Raw genomic sequence first — 19001 nt, 5'->3', positions numbered from 1 at the left:
CCCAGATTGTATGAGGTAGATAAAGGCTACAATCCAAAGGCACGATAAATTCAGGCTGTATTAGGATAATACCTATGCTGCCGCTCTTCTTCTCTTATTTACACGCCCCTGACTTGTCTTCTGACCGTGGTATATCCACGCAAAGGAGTGTATGGGTAATTTGATCATGGACCAGACGATCCGTAAGGGTGAAGTCGCAAAAGACAAAACAGTAAGTATTATACTGTTCATCAAAGAATTCGTGGGTCGTCTATGGAGCTCCGATCTCCCTTGCTTCCATGAAGTGATAAGCGGATTAAGCTCTACCATATAGCTGTTTACGGTGCGTACATGTGCATCCAACTTGGCTGAGATAGTGGTATAACGTTTCTCTTGGCTGCGAACCAATTTATCAAGGGTATATATATCACTCTTCATAGCCTTTCGTGCCTCCTCAACAAGTTCCTTAGGGGGATGAAGTTTGCTCTGACTTTCCTCAACGGAATTAAGCTCTAGGCTTGCCGTCGAAAAACGGGATTCTAGCTCATCAAGTCGGTTTGAAAGCTCAGCAATTGCATCCGAGCCCGGGACCTTGTCGCTAAGGCTCCTCGGTTGGTTACATTCAACCACACGTTGTAGGTAAAGGGTTCTGGCTTGCACCATTTTGAGCAAATGCGAGACGGGACGTATTTCGGCTGCAAGAAGAAACAGAGTAAGACTGTAGTTTGAAACTAGTCCTTCGGATGGGCGTGATAGCTTAAACCTGATAGAATGCAGAAGGTACGCTGCTAAAACAGGGAATAGGAAGCATGATGCAAGTGCTGAAAGTTCGTGGATATGCAATTCAGATTTCGCATTTTGACATGCTATTGCAGATGCCTTTCGGGGCGGCGAAGAGTGAGAATTTTCCCCATTAACTGAATTGTCCAAGGGAACGCAATTCTCCGTGTCGGACTCATCTAAATATTCGCCGTCGGAGGCGTCAGTTACTAGCTGAACTCTCTCCTGAGCGGCAAAGTACCATTCCCTATCTAGTGTCAATTTTAAAACACAATATGCTTAGACTGCTAAGAGGGAGGTGCCTCACCATGGTAGCCTAACGGACCAGTTTAGGAAGACTGCTGAAATAGATAGCAAGGCGACATCTGTGAAGACAGCAGCTCCATTGTGAAAGAGAAGCCCCCCTAGACCTGGTAGAAGAGCTAGCACGAGGGGGCTTGAATGCCAGTGGGAGTCCGTATCGTCGGGACTGGTGCGTCCCATACTATTGCTGGCACGAGGAAAGAATAAATCGTCTGTTGATGATTTTATAGACCGACGGGTCTCAGTGACAGTGTCCGAGAACGTTGAGTTGCGCCGGAGCTTGCCGGGAGGGGAGGTTGATGGCGCAGAGTCATCCAGGTTTAATCTAGCAGATGCATTCTGTCTGCGTCGAAGTTGTTCTGTGGCCTGTGACTTGACACGCGAGGTCGCAAGGGAGCTGGATGGTTCCTGATCTCGTTCCGTGGATAGAGCAACCATGGTTCATAGTTGGTATAATCTGGATACGTTCTGCAAAATCTGCCTCAGCGCAAACGCTCCCCAGATCAATGACATTCGGCCTTCTCGCGCTCCCGACTCACATCCTTCATGATAGTTGGTATTGACATATAGTCCATCCCGGTTTTTGCGGAGTCGTTCCTTCTTCAGTAGAAGATAGAGATCTCTTGGCATCTCTTGGCATTCTCAAGCTTATTTTTTATGAGTATGATGTAAGAACTTTATTCGCTTTGACCAGGGGGAAATATTATGTCATCTGATGAGTCAGCGAGACAACTTCATTGATGCTGAGGAGAGCGACAACAACATCGGGTGAAGAACAGGAAGACGATGATACCACTACGTCAGCTTCAAGACTTGGATAGGGTCTAAGCCCCTGGGTCTAGAAACATAATTTTGTTTGCTAGATCTTGAACTTCGTATTCACTTCCCCTCCATAGGGATAAGAAAATAAGCCTGTCGCTCTCAGCTGCCTCTGCTCGAACGCTGATATTCCACCGTGCCAATTGATATCTTCGAACTCCTTTCTATACTTATCTCGGGAGATAGCATGAGGAACAACTTTTAAATGGGACTGGCCTGGGCGAGGAGGTCAACGCAAATAAAATTAGCTTTCCTTATTGATGCAAGGTCGACCAGAATACAACCCCGGCTAAGCCAGCCATCTTCACGGTCCCCGGGTCATCCCTCAAAGAATCAAACGACGGGACACCTTGCATGGGGTCATTAATTATACAGAGGCTCCGGCGGGAGAATTGTCTCTATGATCTGCAATAGTCACATATGCAGTTCGGCTCACACATATGTACCCTCACGCAAACGTCATGGAATATATATGTGATCTCTTTGATAAATGGTACCAACTGACCTTCAGTGTACAGGGACAGTATCAGATATATTCTGGCTACGGAGTACTACGTACATTTTAGACCAGCGTGTCTAGACCTTTGAAGACGCCTCGAGGCTGAAGGTGCTTAATGATACACCCGGGCCATGATAGCTGCAGATGTCGAGGGCTTGTCGACGGCACCATCCTCGTGTCCGGCTCATCCGCATCCTGAAGAATTCTTGATGTGTTTGTAGCAAATAGCTCCATCCCCGGGGCGAGGAACTGGACTTCCGGAAGCTATCCCCACGCTCAAGGGTTGTCTTCAGACACAACCTTTTCTTCTTTCTTGTCTTTGCACGCCAATAACTGTAAACGCCCTGTTGCAGCAGCCCGGTTTACAAAGAGTGTACAAACGGACCAGCAGTTTACTCACAGAATACGCTGATCGAAGTGCTTGCCAGGTCAAATTCCTGAGATTTTATTGATGGAGGAGGACCTATTGATACCCCGATGCGGTTTAGCGCGCGTGTCTCCCGCCGGGTCCACACCTAGTCTTCAGTGCACTTTTCTTTTATTCTGCTTATTCAGCCCCTGTTTTCTTATTCGGGGGATGGTAAGATGCAGGAGTGAGACTGAAGATGCATTCACGCTGCGTCAAGGCTGTTCAACAACAGTGGTTTATTGACACCCACGGGGACATGACTGATTTATTGACCTTATTCGGGGCAGTTGGGGGCTCAGCGGCACTGCATGACGGCCTCCCGAATGGCCATTCAATATGCCCTTCCTTTCTTTTCTTCTCCAGTATCTGGAGCTTCTGCTGGTATATAAATTCTTATACCTGCTCCATTCTTTGACAAATTCCTGGTCGCCGAATTCCTTCTTGATGCTCAAGGCCTCTTGTGCATTTCATTTGCCTGCATCTCTCAACCCCTTGAAACGCGAGATCTACGCACGGGTCTTACTGCAGACGTTCTCGCAGCATCAAAGGTGTCTTCCTTTCTCAGGATTCTGCTCGAGCTTGGTACGATTATCCCTACGACACCAATGTCTATGGAGGTAGTACTGAGAAATATGGCTAACAATTCCGTATGGTGCTCATAGAACTGAATAGGTGCATTGCACTCGGTTCTGGCAGAAAATCTTCATCATGGAGAATAGCAATCTACCTCCGGTTTATGAAATGTCAACGCAGGCGGTAGTGCTCTGCACTGTTGCGTTCATGTCGTTTCTCGTCTGCATCCCACCGTTGATTTGGCATTGCCGAAATGGTAACTTTCCTGCCTCCTGCCTGATAATGTGGATTCTCACCCAGAACTTATTCAACTTCATTAATCCGTTAATTTGGCCTGATGATGATTTCAACTCCCGGTGGATGGGTTATGGCTATTGTGATATCCAGTCCAAGCTTATCACCGGCGCCGGTGTTGGTATTGCCGGCCCCTTAGTCTGCATTTTTCGCAGTCTTGCAAAGGTCCTGGACACGGAGCGAACTACCCTTGTGCCTACCAAAGGTGATCGAAGATGGAACATTACATTTGATGTCATATATTGTGTTATTATCCCGGTGGTCATCATGGTACTGCACTTCATCATCCAGGACAGCAGATATTACATCTACAGCATCGTGGGCTGCATGCCAGCTTATCATTCTAGCTGGGTCAGCTTTGTCGTCGGTTACATCTGGCCTCCAATCATTTTGATAATCGCTTGTTTTTATTGTGGTAAGGTTTCAACCACTTGGAGTACACCTTTCACAGACGGCATTACTAACTCTTACGCCAGCACTCGTGCTATACCGTTTGTTCAAGTACAAACGTGAATTTTCCCAACTTGTGTCTTCGGACAGCTCAACCAGCAAGTCAAAATTTGTCCGCCTACTCACCATTTCACTTGTCCTTCTTCTCGGGAGCCTACCGGCTCAGTTTTTCGTCTTTTACACCAACATAACCTCCTACAAACCCTGGGCTCCTTATTCATGGTCCGAAGTTCATGGTCCTCACTGGGGTGAGATTATCAAATTCCCAATGCATGGACAAGTCTACTACGATCGTTGGATACAAGCTGCAGCGGGCTTCCTCCTTTTCTTTTTCTTCGGTATTGGCCATGACGCCACCATGATGTACCGGTCAATTCTTCTAAGACTCGGGTTTGGAGATTGTTTCCCTGCGCTTCGTCATCCACATATCATGATCAACCAGAGACAGGGTTCATCTTCTACCCGTTTTGGCTCTTTCAGTAGCACTGTCAAAATGGCTCTGGGTCGAAAGAAGCCTTTGACATCTACGATTGATTCAGACGTCACACTGAAGTAAGTTACCTACTTTACTCTCTTTCTGCTGATATTTGTCTCGGGCTTGACAATCGACTAACATATAAATTTTGCGCTGAATAGCGAAAAGACGCGAAATATGTCACTGGATGGATGTTTGTTCAATGAGCTCGAACCAAGTTTCTCCATGGACAACCAAAATAGCGCCCAGAAGCCATATCAGATGCCAACTGTGCCAACACCTATAAATCACCCCAGCAGGCTCAACATGTCTCGAAAACAGCGTCGGCAATCAGGAGACTCAATTTTTCTCGAGTTTCTTACCGAAACACCAAGTTCCAGTGCTGTTAAAGGGGGGAGGGAGGCTAAGAGCGGGCCCGATATGGTGTAGAAGCCCTCCAACCAACCACTCTTGATATATCCATTTTCAACAGCAATCCCCTGATACTTGATTGTCCCACTTTTTCTTCTTTACTGGAGTTTTACCTTTTAATATGCTAGCTTTGATTTTCGTGATACCTACGTTCAGATGTTTCATGGCGTTTGCTGGGGAACATTAACCCACAACTTCGATTGTGGATTAGGAGTAATAGTTGCCTTTAGTTAGACATACCGAGTAAATATCTATTTCGTGTTATTGAACCGTTTATCATACCTTGTTTTAAGTGGTATTTCTATAGTCCAGATACAACCATGATGCGGGCAAGCGAAAAAAACATATCAACGTAGGATTTCATTAATATAGATTCACAACTTCCCACTCATTACTTACCGTACTAGTTGTAGTAAAAGGGAAATAGAATACAATGGTTGGAGGGTGGAGAGGTGGATCAGAAAAAATATAATAATACATAGACATGACCCGCGGAGCGTGAGAAGAGATGCGACCAAAAAGTTCTAATCAAACGGCACAACAAGTTAAGATCAGTATAGACGATCGTCCGGGGATTCAAGTGTGGCATCCAGTAAAATGACTATCTGTACAGACAGAAGCTAGATATAAGGCACAGAGCCGCGACATCAGCTGAGAACAGATTACTTCGATTCTTCGTCGCGGTTAGGGTTAAAGGGTCGGCTGAGAACTTCATAATGGCCTAGCTCAGAAAAGATATTAGATCGTTGATAATGTATATGTTAAATATGCCGTAAATGGAACGGATGGGCTCACGTTGGACAAAGCCCAGCATGCTGGTTTTCCTTCCCTCGTTATCTTCTGATACTCGCATAGTAGCATCTCCTTCAACAAGCATCAATGTTCTATATTGGCCATGGCAATGTTAGCATCTGGAGCTTTGGTATACGGCGAAAAATAGTTGCATAGGAATATAAAGAAAGAACATACCCCTTTGGGAGGTTGAGTAGGTGATCTCTGCCCGGGCCTTCGGGGACAAAGCTCGTCACTCGGAACCAGCTGGTTTGCTGGTTGTCACGAGGGCCATAGTTGGTACCAACAGAGTATTTCACATATTCACGCCCATTTGATGATGTCGCCACCTCTGGTTGCGCACCAAGACGACCAACAACGGTGAGACGGGCGTGATCGCGAATGGCAGTGCTGCTGAAAGAACGGGATACGGGAGTGGTAATCGGCCGAGCGGCCTTGGAAAGGGTTTGGAGTGCGGATTGACGAAACATTGTAAGAAATCGGGGTGTTATACGCCTCTATTGTGGTCTCTTTAGCTGCAAAGATGATATTTTTTTTATCGTGGCCTTGGTTATTTGTCTCTCTCTTTTGCTCGTCGAAGGAGAAGTTGTGACGTTGGAGCAAGCCCGTTGAGCTCGCGTCGGTCACGTGACAATTTTCGCGTTTCTCAAACAGCTTCTATTGTACCCAGCAAAAAGGCCGACTTTGCAGATATAGTAAGGAGAGAATAGCTGTTGCAAAAACCCAGTACTATTGGGCTTATTTTTACTGAATCATGGAGCAGTTGCCCCTGTATTCTCTCACTTTTAACGCCTGAGCTCTTGTTTGTATATACTGACTAAGCAAAATTAACTTTCAGCGCTTAATCTAATTTCACGTGATGCTTCCGGCTCCATCGTCGAAGCTGGAATTTATTCGAGCCTCAATATCGAAATTTCCCAGTTGCAACGACCAGAAGCTCCCATTGGCATAGATCGGTTTATCCTACCTTTGGATAAAGGAGTGTGGCACTACCTGCATGGGATTGAAACCATACATCTATGCTTAGGTGTGTTTGGCCATCCGCAATCCATTTGCAGCTTGAAACTAACCTGGGGAGCTTTTTTTCGCCAGTCTAGATGTTTATTCAACCATCCTCCATGCCGGCCATTCCCCTCCGGCTTTCCCTTAGAAATGTCCGCCATACTCGAAGGGTCCCCAATTCGCCATATGGGCATTCTTTAAGCACAGTCTATAGAATAGCTCAACCCAATGGGCGTCACCTGTCTCGAGGGGTCGGGCGTCATCACACTCATTATATCTCTGCATGCACCACTCGAGGGTATGCCACAGATAGAACCTCATCCGAGCTATCGTATAACCGCAAACCTCAATACCAGTCACAGGAAAGACATGCCTCGACGCAGGCGGTCGATAATGGGTCATTGGCCGGTGAGCCATCCATGAATTCCTCGCCGACCGAATCTGTTATATATCCAGAGCCATATTCCAGGTTGACGGAAACATACGCTAGGGAGAATGCGGCTTTGCCATCTTCTGAATCACTCTTGGCCTTACTTACTCTCCTTTCGAAACCAGAATCCTCACTCCATACACTCTCACAAATGGGGATTGTTGAGATTGATACGGACGTTGCCAAACTTTCTGATATAGGAGCTGTTATGTGCAAATTGGTTTGTCGCGTTACACCTGCGTCAGGTATGAGGGTCAAAGAGCCAATCGAAGTCGCAGGTCTCGGGCAGGATTCGGTGAGTCTCCATTCTGAACACATTTAGTTTTTCCCCCTTTTGAACCACCTAAAAATCGGAATCATCCAGCTTAATATATAAATTCGCTAAGGATATTTGTTTGCACTTCTAGTACTCTGCAGAAAATGCCGCCTACGTTTTTCTCGTGTCCGCACTTCATACCAAGGGTTACCTTAACAAGATTGCACAATCATTCAAGACCTTATGGGACATGAGAGCGCACCGCTTTGATCTATCAGATGTTTACCATTATGCTTCTCGGTTTGCATCCTTACCTGAGATACACTACCGATCCACGCCGGAACCTGGTTTTACGTCATACGCCCAGCATGAAGTTAGGATTGAGTTGCCAGGTCAAAATATCAAATCTGTTGCTACAGGAGATTTCCTTCCCCAGGTCATCACTGAAGCTTCTCGCTCCTTCATAGCTCAAACACCACGCCAGGGTATTCCAGGAAATCATGGGCGAATTAAAAACGATTCTACTCTTACGGTGGATGTTGCTCCAAATCTTCTAAACTTTTACCTCTCAAAATGTGACCAATCTAGCGAGATTGAATCACGCTGTACCCAGGAAAACTTTGGCTCTTCTATGGTCTACTATGGGACACTTTATATCGATGGCAAACCTGTATCAAAACCGGTAATGGCTGACTCCGCAAAATCAGCAAAATCCCTTGCAAGGCTCGCAGGAGCCGTTCATCTCATTAGCAAGAACCCGTCTCTCTGGCCAGACTTTATAAATGAGATGCGAGAAACTTCGCCCGTTGTTCACTCCGTCTCTGTTTCGATGTCTCCTGAAACCCTCTCCGCCATCCAAACCTCACTCGAAAATGTTTACTACCCTAGTCCCAGAGGCCAGGATAACACTAAAGAGACCTGTCCGAACAATATTGAGTCACTGTTTCCGAATGTCCTTGCTTCAGCTGTGCGCCAGGCCGAGTCCGTTGATCTACCTTTTCTCCCATTTAGCAACCGTACATTGGAGGAGTCGCTCGACGCGCGAAATTCTTTGCCTGCAAGGAAACACTCCAAGCAAATACTGGATACGATTAACGAACACACTGTTAGCATCATAGTTGGATCTACAGGGAGTGGGAAAACATCTCAAATTCCCCAGATGGTACTGGAGCATTTCCCTAGCTCCAACATAATGGTCACCCAGCCTCGCAGAGTTACTACTACGACTATGGCGCGGCGAGTTGCGTTTGAACGTGGCGAAGCGCTTGGGAAATCTGTTGGATATGAAATTCGATGGGATGCTATAAAGCCGTCGTCAAACAACGGTATTACCTATCGAACGACCGGAGTTATGTTACTGGATATGTTACGAAGAGGCGATGAGATTTTGGACACTGTATCTCACATTTTTGTTGATGAAACACATGAACGTGATACTCCTACGGACCTTCTCCTAGCGCTATTAAGGAGGGAGATCAACCGACGTTCCAATGCATCCATGCCGATTCCAAAGATTATAATTATGACTGCAGACCCCGAAACCGCCGCTCTTGAAACCTATATGGGAGCTGTGTCCGAAAATGGAGAACCTAATCCAGCAACTCGCATGGTGATCCCCAATTCCTCTCATCCTGTTCAGCGTTACTTCCTTGAAGACATACTGCATTCTTTATTCTCCAAGCATTCTGCTGAAGATTTGATGCCCTTACTCTCTGACACATCAACAAGCCAACATATCGCAGCCGAAAAGGACTTGATCACTCCTGAACCCTCAGAAGGGAATGACGAGGCTAAGCTGCCTATTCCTAATGCATTACTAGAGGAGGCTACAGCCAACGCCCCAATCAACGAAAAAGAGCATTTTGTTCCTCTTGGGCTGACTGCTGCTACAATTGCTCATATTGCGAAAACCGAAGAGGAGGGCGTTATCCTTGCTCTTTTTCCCGGCCTTGATGTGATGAAGCGTCTTGAAACGTTACTCTACGACCATCCTCTTGGAGTGGATTTCAGCGATCGAACCAAATTTCAAATTTTCAAGTTACACTCTGGTCTGGGCGATATCGATGAAAATGTATTACGTCCAGCTAAGAACGGATGCCGAAAAATAATTCTGTCAACAAATATCGCCGAAAACTCGATAAATATACCAGAGGTCCGATATGTGGTCGATAGCGGGAAGAAACATGATTCGGTCTACGACCCGTCCACCGGGCTGCGGAAAGTAGTTGGTGGCTGGGTTGATAAGCTGGCTATCCATCAAAGGGAAGCATGCGCAAGCCGAACCGGCAATGGTTCCTACTATGCCACATTCACACAGTCGAGATATGACGCATTGACAAGGAGCACTCCTCCCCGGATCTATGTGGACGAAATTGAAACTGAATCTCTCCAGCTAAGAGCCACTTTACCCGACTTACCTCTCCGCGATTTCATGCGTCAGGTGCCAAATCCACCTTCGCTAGATCGTCTCAACAGTACCACTGCAAACCTGCAGTCAATTGGGGCAATAGATAATAATGGCGATATCACCGCGCTAGGTCGTATCCTATCCCTATTACCTGTCCCTCTAAAAGCTGGCAAAATGGTCATGCTCGGAATTCTCTTGAGATGCTTTGAGCCTGCCTTAATACTTGGTGCTGCCACACATGCTCGTTCCCTTTTCATTCCATCTCGGTCCGAGAGATGGTATAATTCACCGCGCCGAAAGTTTGCTGGGGAAACCAACAGCGACCATATAGCAATCTTGAGAGCCTATCGGAAAATTAACCAAATATCCAACAAGCATGGACAGGAAGCTGCCCGGAAATATTGCTTGCAGCAGTCTATGAGCCATGCAACATATCTGGACATGGAGTTATTTATTTCACGGATAACCCTCACGCTTCGTCATCTTAACCTCATTCCAGCTACAGAGAGCGAGTCTGGGGAGAACGTCCTCAACGAAAACTCTGGCGATCACTCGGTTCTCAGAGCCCTTATCACTGCCACTGTAACCCCAAATATTGCCATCAAGCCCAGTGATAGTGGAGGCCAATGGCACACCAAACGCTTCCCAGCAGCCGTCGTTAGCAATAAAAGCACCAACTCGTTCCAGAAAAGCTGGGCGGGTCGAATGCTAGCGTTTAACGAAGCGTTGAACTTCCATAGTGAGGCTGACGCAATCATGATGGACACGACGTCTGTTCACCCGCTGATGGCCTGCCTTTTTGGTGGAAACCTTTCCCGAGAAGATAATGCGCTTTTCCTTGATTCCCATTTAGCAGTCAAGATAAAATCCCCGGATGGTAGTATGGAAAGTGGCTCTCGGGCTGCTAGTGCCGTTGTTAAGGCAAGGAAACTGATAGACAAGGTATGTCCCTGTGGCTCTTTTATCCCATTCAAATATTCAGAAGGATCGCATTTCTAACCAGTTGCTGGTATATAGGCATCCGAGGATTTCTTCAACGACCTCGCCAGCAACAGAAGCTGGGCTGAGGCGGAATCTGATCGTCGACGCCTTGCGACAGAGATCAAAAGCATCATAGATACCCTGCCTGATACCCGCCAGTCAGGCCCGCTGATACGAAAAATCCCCTAATCACACACTGCTTATTGCATAGAAATGCTAGAAATGTACACCTACTCATCTCAGGCTTTGGGCTCCCCTATCTGTTCAGCATATTTTTTGTATTATCATCAGGGGCCGGAGTTGTGATGGATGCTTGGTTTTTGTTCAACCACTGAGGATTTAACGTGTAATCGGGCGGAGCAAAATGGAGAGTGTTATATTCTCAGCGTACTGTACCATAGAATAGAATCGAGGGTTCGATAACCTTTTTGCCATCGATGAATATTTAGCCTTGGTTGGCCAGTACATGACTAGGAAGCGCCAGGGGTCGTTTTGCATGTGTAATGACGTTCTTTGAGCTTGAAGGCGGCACTTCCTTGCTGTAGCTCGAAACCACTGCAACCTCCTACGTTTCCGAGCGCCTTCACACACCATGACACAATTAAATGCCCAAACCCTTTAAGAACTTCGATATAGCCGAATTAATGACTGCTAGTCCCAATACTAGGCCTTCTGTCCTGTGACAACATGAAGCTGGTTCCTCCCGGCAAATTCTGTTCCAGCTTGATCCGGCAGCGGCCAGCTTTGCGCACTCCATCCGCCATTACTCCGCGATACCTAGCCTCCTGCTCTTCCATATTTACGCCAGCGCCTTCGCCGTCTTGCCCGTCCTCTACCCGACGGCTATCGCAATGGTGCTCTGGAGCCCGCTGGAGAACGTTCCAGAGGAGAACTCCCGGCTATAACTACGGGGGAAACGATTCACATAACCGGGAAAGTTGGAAACGCAGTCGACACTCAAGAAGCAGCTATGTCCTTCTCGTGGCTACAATCGGCGCTGCGACATTGACACCGGCAGCTCTGCTTGAGCTGGCAGAGAAGAAGAACCAGGAGGACGAGTCGAGCACTCGAGAGCGTGAGATGCTCCACGCATCAAGGGCAGAAGCACGGAGTATACGACGTACCGGGAGAGGTATAGAAGACGACAGCGATGGAGGCGATACCGAAAGACAAAGGGCTCGGGATGTCTTATGGCGCATATACGGCTTTCTGGACGAGTACATATTCGAGGTGATTGCTACGGGGTTTCGGCTCGTTCACCTGGTGGTTCTATTTATCCCGGTAATAGCGAGCGTCCCAATAGTTTTCCTTGGGAGGAGGGTGAAGGATCGAGATAACCACAGGAGAGGAGCTCTGCTATGGTATGCTCTTGTCGTGTACACCATGGAGCGTGCCGGGTCGGCATTTATCAAGGTAGAACCACATCCCATCCAACATAAACAACCACTGTTGCTCGGATGGCAGGCTAACCGTTGCTTTCATTGAAAATGCAGCTTGGGCAATGGGCTGCTTCAAGGTCTGATATCTTCCCACCTGAACTATGTGCTATGATGTCCTCCCTGCATTCACATGCGCCAGCACATCCACTACATATTACAAAACGTACGATCAGTAGAGCATTTAATGGCCTACCTTTTGATGAGATATTTGAGGAATTCGACGAAAAACCACTTGGTGTAGGTGCTATTGCCCAGGTGTACAAGGCAAAGCTGCGCCCGGACCTGGCTGGATCCCTTGATCGTGCGTCTAAACCTACCAATCTCCGCGAGAAAATAAGAAGAAACGTCAATGTTCTGGTGAAGAGCACCCCAGAGAGCGTCCCGTCGTCACACATTGCGATCAAGGTTCTCCATCCAAATGTTGATAGGACCGTGCGACGAGATCTACGGATTATGGGATTTTTTGCTACCTTGATACACTGGATCCCTACTATGGAATGGCTATCATTACCTGATGAAGTCGAGAAGTTTGGAGAAATGATGAAGCTCCAATTGGACCTACGGATTGAAGCAGCGAATCTAGCGTTTTTCCGGGAGAACTTCAAATCAAGAACTACAGCTCGGTTCCCCTATCCATATACTGAGTATACCACCCGCGAGGTCTTGGTAGAGGAGTTTGCTCAGGGTATTCCGCTTGCTGCATTCTTAGAGAATGGTGGCGGTGTGTTCCAGCATGACATTGCTCAGGAGGGATTGGATGCTTTCCTTCACATGTTGCTCATTGACAACTTTGTCCACTCCGACCTGCACCCCGGCAACATTATGGTACGCTTCTACAAACCAAGCCAGCTGGACCTCTCCCTGAGTGTGCAGAGTCCCCACGGAGCTTTAGTATCAGAGAGTGGGAATTCTGCAACAGAATCGGTTCTTTCACGATTGAGGAAGCACCGGAAGGATCCAAAAGCTTGGAATGAAACCCTGAAGCAGATTGACGCCGAAGGATACCGGCCTCAGCTGATCTTCATTGATACCGGTCTTGTCACGGAGCTCAACGCTGTGAATCGACGTGATTTCCTTGACCTGTTCCGAGCCATTGCTGATTTCGACGGATACAAAGCTGGTTATCTCATGATCGAGAGATCACGTCAACCTGATACCGTCATTGACGCCGAAATATTTGCGCTCAGGATGCAGCATCTCGTTCTCAGCATTAAGGGGAGAACATTTGCCCTGGGGAATGTGAAACTCGGAGATGTATTGAGTGATGTTTTATATATGGTTCGGAATCACCATGTGAGACTCGAGGGTGACTTTATCAATGTCGTCATCTCCGCTCTTCTCCTGGAGGGCATTGGTAGGAAATTGGACCCGGATTTGGATATATTCAAAAAGTTCGTTCATATTCTCCTTTCCCTTCACCTCTTGCTTCTTTTGTTTCATTACAGTCACTAACCGACATATGAATAGTGCATTGCCAATCCTTCGCCAACTTGGCTCCAAATCTACGCTGCTCAAGTCCGTTCGTGAAGGAGACACATCCATGCTCCGCGTATGGGTTGGGCTAGAAGCACGAAGCTTCCTCAAAGCCAGCATCTCCAGCGTCGAGAAATGTGTGAAGTACGATCTCCTGTCCCCGAACATTTAGCCAACATATACTACTACATTATTTATATTATCTCCATGTATCCTGGGCATAGTCAGTCATTGCTCTTTTTTCTAGCTAGACCGGACGACACCTGTACATAATATCGGCTACATCTTCTTGCATCTGGCGGAACACTTTGGCTCTTTGCATGTACATAGATAGAGGCTTTCCCGAAGTTTGGTAGCCCCATCTTCGAACCGTGGTTAAATACATAAATAAACACATCTCCTACCATCAACTCTTTATCGTCTTTGATAATCCAACTAAATAATCCTTGACGGGGGGGGGAGAAGATATTGATGCCATATTCACTATCCAGCATTGGGCAGCATCGCTCGGGATAAATATGCCGAGAGAGGCGATTGATTCCAGTTGCTCTGCCTCCTTGCTCCACACACAAACAAGTGATCCCCGTAGATCTCACACAATAGCTGCAGATGGGAAAATTTCCAGCATTCATATCCGCAGGAGTTGACAGTTGCCAGCAGAGACCGATACAGCGACTGGAGGGGGATCGAAATGCCATTCCCTAGCCTGCGTCTGTACGGTGACGATGGCGATTCCGCGATATCTGCGTCGACCTGGGGATGAAGGATACCGAACTCCCACCATCGAAGACACGGAGAAGAACCTCTCGCTCTCGTTTGTATTTCCTTCTCAGCCGCCGACCCCTCGCTGTCCCACGCCGCCTGTCCTGTCGCAGTTCCGTCAACGGCCGCCGCTTGCACATAACCTGCCCAAAATACACGGAGACGGCGATGGGAATGGGACGATAACGCCAGTGCAGCTCCTGGAGAGCCAGCTCCCGTCACTCAGCTGGAGAGAGCGTATTCAGCATCTGACATGGTCGTTTTTCACGTTGACGATGGCCACGGGCGGGCTGGCGAATGTCATCCACTCGATCCCTGTCGAGGCCCGGTGGCTGGAGATAATCGGGCTTGTGATCTTTCTGGTCAACCTGGCCTTCTTCGTGGCCATCAGTACATTGATGTGTGTACGGTTTTATCTATATCCATACACCTTCAAAGCATCGTTCCTGCATCCGACAGAGTCGCTATTTATCCCTTCTGTGATTGTGTCGTTCGGGACAATTCTTATCAATGTCGCACAGTACGGTCCCAGTCATGCAGGAGAATGGCTGGCCCATGCAACAGTGGTTTTGTTCTGGTTTGATGCAGCATTGGCTGTTATCTTATCCGCAGGCATCTATCTCATTCTGTATGTACACCCATGGCCCAATTGTACTCTTACCCGGGGGGGGGGACCAGATGGCTGATATCTTGTTTGCAGGTGGTCGACACAGACGTTTACAATTGCTAAGATGACGCCTATATGGATATTCCCAGCATACCCAATGCTAATTATTGGCCCTCATGCAGGAATTCTGAGTGCCAGCGTGCCTCAGAATCACGCTCTTCGAATCATTATCGGTGGCTGGACTATCCAGGGCATTGGCTTCCTGGTCTCCCTCATGGTATATTCTGCATTCATATACCGATTGATGACGCAGAAGCTACCAAATGAATCCCTCAGGCCAGGGATGTTTGTATCTGTCGGACCCAGCGCGTTTACAGTAGCAGGGATCATAAGCATGGCCGAAAATGCTGCCAGATCACTGCCCGCCGACTTCATGGGAGACGGAGACCTAACAGCAAAGATAATCTATGTCGTTTCGAACTTTGCAGCTTTGTGGCTATGGGGGTAAGTCAGACAGTGCCCCGATATATGGATAAGTATGCTAAAAAGAAGTGTTCTAGGCTGGCGGTCTTCTTCTTCTTTATAGCAGTCTTTGCGCACTGGACACCAGCTCGTCGTGGGCGGATGACTTTTTCGATGACCTGGTTCTCCTTTGTGTTCCCCAACACCGCACTGACAACGGCCACCTTTGCTGTGGGAAGGGCATTCAACAGCAATGGCATCCAAATAGTTGGCTATGCCCTTACAATCCTGCTCTTCATCACCTACTTCTTCGTATTCTTCATGATGGTGAGGGCGATCCGGGGCCGCCAGATTCTGTGGCCGCAGAAGGGAGAGGACAAGGACGAGGGAGGATTCAAGATCAAAGAACACAAACCGGATGCTAATGGCGTCCTACCAACACACTCGTAGCCATAACTAGCTAACCAGAGCGTTCTATGTAGCAAGCATGTATCTGTATCTCACTCAACTTCAGGCTTGTATTTTTGTTGTCGCCCTTGAATATTAGGCCAGCGTCTTCCCCCTATCAGACACTGCTACCGCCCACCTGCTATCCAGCACGGCAAGGTGGCCGAGTGGTCTAAGGCGTCCGACTCAAGTTTCAAACTTAGTTTGTGATCTAACACGAGCTTGCATTCGAATGTGGTTTACACGCGTGGGTTCGAATCCCACCCTTGTCAATTTTTTTTTGGATTTTTTTTTATATTTTTAATTATATCTTCATCGGAAGCATAAATGATTATTGATTTATTTTAGTTTTTTAATTAATCATATGTATCCTTAGTCTAGTCTGCTCATATCATACATACATACTCGTCCTTGTCGCCGTTATGTGTCAGGGATGTGGTTACGAGGTTAGATACGTGAAGGTTTATAGCAAACGTCTGCTCTTCACCTCACTAGTGAGTGAGTACAGTTACATTACTATCAGGAGAGTTAGAGACGGACGCCCTTTTCCTTCTAGAAGGAGTACCTTGTGAGTCCGGCGTTCAAACTAATATACGCGCAGTGGGTAGCTGATACGGTGTGCTTTAGATTTGATAACTAGCGATAACTCAGTACTAGCACGTGAAAAGAGGATGTCGTGATAGAGATGGATCTCAGGAGTCCTCAGGAGTAACCAAGGCATATATCAAACTCTCTCGCTATCTCAGACCGGCTCTTGAGGAATGAAGTGGCTATACTGCATGGAAAGCACCAGTTGGCAGTTCCCCACGGTTCACTGAGTCAGAAATAGACTTGGGTGTCTGGATTTCATGTCTAGACCAGCAGAAACAGTTCCCACAGGAGCTGAAGTTCCCTAGGATTCCAGCTGATCTATGGAGCAGCGACGGCTATCTATTTATCGGTGGAAGCCGGATCATCTACCCATGAGCCGGACGTGAGGGATTGACACAGCATCCTAGTCGAAAACATCGTACTGCTCGAATCAGGCAATAATAGGTGCTTCTGACAACAGTAATGTCAGACCATGAAGACTGTCTCCTAGTGTTCCTCTGCGAAGCGATAGCATTTTAGCCGTGACATTCCGTATACCCGTGGATGCCATGTCGACCGACCACCAGGATGAAGGAGAGCCCTACGCTCTTTGTGGTCAAGTTGCTCGGACTGATGATCTCTTAGCATCCCGTATTTTTAGATGCGAGAGAAGATTGGCGTCACTCTTCACGATATCCGCCCTTCTAGAAGACATTGGTATGACGGAATTACCTTGTGCTTACCAAAGGCCGTCTGCAGGTCCCCGCCCCCAGTTTCTGATATCCTTCTCATTGACTTCCCCACAAAGTCTCCCTCCGCACCAGGACTGTCTCGGAAGCCGAGTCCGAAATAACGCAGCAGAAAGAATTGATAGTGACAACAAAGCAAGCGACGGAGATGAAGAAGAGGATGAAAGGTTTCTGTTACGAGACTTCCGCCCCCCCGCATTTCTCCGTGCCAGGGATGCAATCTGCGCGCCGCGTTCCGTAGCGCCGCCAACAACGTGGCATCCCATTCATCGAAGGGCGTCTAAAATCAGGAGTATGTTGGCTCTGGCGACCGATTTCCGTCAAGCAGGTCCCCAATGTCTATGATCTTGTTATTTTCGAGCCACATTAAAGGGGATTCTGGTGATCAATTGGTCCTTGTTGTTTCTGCTGGCAAGGAGCGCGAATGCCCGGCTAATTGAGAACGAGAGATCGTCGTTGAGAAAACCAAGTCAAACGCAGCCAAGCAAAATTGCTTCAGATACTGACAACAGGACACCAACTCCCAAGGTGGCTGATCGACACAGTCTGTGGGGAAGAAGACAGCAGCTCTCCCTCTTCTTATCCTTCTGCCTCTTCTTGAAATGCAGAACACTCGGTGACGTAGAGGCCACGGTCTGTCCGCCGATCCAGTACTCCCAAGAAATATTCTTTTTCTATAATGCCAGCATACGGAGTACAACTTCCCATATGACACAGTTACAAGGGTGCTTTTGCTAAAGGTACCTGTATATTGTCGCAGAAGGCCTTCCTGAGTGTGTTGTGGAGCGAGGGCCAAGCACAACAGGTGTATGGAGTAGCAGCAACAGTCAAGGTTCTTTCTTCAGCTGTGTGAGATGAGAAAGTTGATGGGTCACGAAAATAAGGAGGCAGATGGTGGCATAACCATCCCTCCGCTCCATAGGGTAACATTTCACGATATGAATAGAACAGATCTACACGCCACTGTGTGTGCAGAGATCGAGCTCTCCAATCTCACAGAGCACAGGAAGGACATGCCACATGCTTTCCAGGACAGATGTCTAACTTTATCACCAGCTCACTGTCAACACGAAACCAAAGGATTCTAGTTCGAAGAATGAGGCCTGAGCTGTTGTTAGTGTCGCTCTAGCTGCTTCTACTCCGTGTTCAACTTGCATCCTCCACACGCCGGAAGATAGGAAGATAAATATTCCCGTCGTGGAATAGGCCTGTGGAACCGCCAAGGCAAGGCCGCCCTTGCGATCTACAGACAAGCCTCGCCGTGGCGGCTCACTCGGCCCTGTCATCTGTCTTCCAAGAACGCCATCCTCCATGCATTGCTGGGGGCTGCAAAGATCCATGCTCCTGGTCACACATGCTCGCTGCGTCTCCCAGCCCCTTTATACTACTTACCACTATCTTAATACTGTCCCTTGCCCTGATAATATTGCTTCTCTGTGCCCTTCCTTATGGTATTATTATGTCATCACGCACTAACAAATCACGTGCATTGGTTTAACTCTCTCCCGTATTACATAATAACCTTACTTTAACGCAAACGAAGCAAAAAGGCAAAAAAAAATGAAAGAAGTCGAAGAAGCAGAAGAAGGACCAGATATAATAATAACACGAGCAAGGGCGACAAGAATACGA

At 47.5% G+C, this 19001-nt stretch overlaps 6 protein-coding genes across 6 annotated transcripts; 4 read left to right on the top strand and 2 right to left on the bottom strand.

Annotated features, from left to right (window-relative positions):
- Positions 1-94: 94 nt before the first annotated feature.
- TRV_00302 (uncharacterized protein) lies at positions 95-1500 on the bottom strand (the record flags this gene model as incomplete). Its single annotated transcript, XM_003025494.1, has 3 exons — positions 95-250; positions 331-1006; positions 1085-1500. The coding sequence occupies 3 exons, from the start codon at positions 1498-1500 to the stop codon at positions 95-97; spliced, it is 1248 nt and encodes a 415-aa protein (XP_003025540.1).
- A 2144-nt stretch (positions 1501-3644) lies between these two features.
- On the top strand, positions 3645-5010 carry TRV_00301 (a-pheromone receptor PreA; the record flags this gene model as incomplete). Its single annotated transcript, XM_003025493.1, has 3 exons — positions 3645-4071; positions 4133-4658; positions 4743-5010. The coding sequence occupies 3 exons, from the start codon at positions 3645-3647 to the stop codon at positions 5008-5010; spliced, it is 1221 nt and encodes a 406-aa protein (XP_003025539.1).
- Positions 5011-5713: 703 nt separating this feature from the next.
- TRV_00300 (ssDNA binding protein, putative) lies at positions 5714-6254 on the bottom strand (the record flags this gene model as incomplete). Its single annotated transcript, XM_003025492.1, has 2 exons — positions 5714-5876; positions 5962-6254. The coding sequence occupies 2 exons, from the start codon at positions 6252-6254 to the stop codon at positions 5714-5716; spliced, it is 456 nt and encodes a 151-aa protein (XP_003025538.1).
- Positions 6255-7205: 951 nt separating this feature from the next.
- Positions 7206-11049, top strand: TRV_00299 (uncharacterized protein; the record flags this gene model as incomplete). The annotated part of the gene is made up of 3 exons (XM_003025491.1): positions 7206-7436; positions 7624-10821; positions 10897-11049. 3 exons carry the CDS (start codon positions 7206-7208, stop codon positions 11047-11049), a joined length of 3582 nt encoding a protein of 1193 aa, XP_003025537.1.
- A 498-nt stretch (positions 11050-11547) lies between these two features.
- TRV_00298 (uncharacterized protein) lies at positions 11548-13944 on the top strand (the record flags this gene model as incomplete). The annotated part of the gene is made up of 3 exons (XM_003025490.1): positions 11548-12273; positions 12354-13690; positions 13767-13944. The coding sequence occupies 3 exons, from the start codon at positions 11548-11550 to the stop codon at positions 13942-13944; spliced, it is 2241 nt and encodes a 746-aa protein (XP_003025536.1).
- A 553-nt stretch (positions 13945-14497) lies between these two features.
- On the top strand, positions 14498-16053 carry TRV_00297 (C4-dicarboxylate transporter/malic acid transport protein, putative; the record flags this gene model as incomplete). The annotated part of the gene is made up of 3 exons (XM_003025489.1): positions 14498-15162; positions 15235-15645; positions 15702-16053. The coding sequence occupies 3 exons, from the start codon at positions 14498-14500 to the stop codon at positions 16051-16053; spliced, it is 1428 nt and encodes a 475-aa protein (XP_003025535.1).
- Positions 16054-19001: the final 2948 nt, after the last annotated feature.

This window comes from Trichophyton verrucosum (assembly GCF_000151505.1).
Source record: "Trichophyton verrucosum HKI 0517 chromosome Unknown contig00020_1.f1.exp, whole genome shotgun sequence".
NCBI classification, from domain to species: domain Eukaryota; kingdom Fungi; phylum Ascomycota; class Eurotiomycetes; order Onygenales; family Arthrodermataceae; genus Trichophyton; species Trichophyton verrucosum.
Note: the sequence above shows the minus strand (reverse complement) of the source record. Positions and strands in the feature narration are given on the sequence as shown.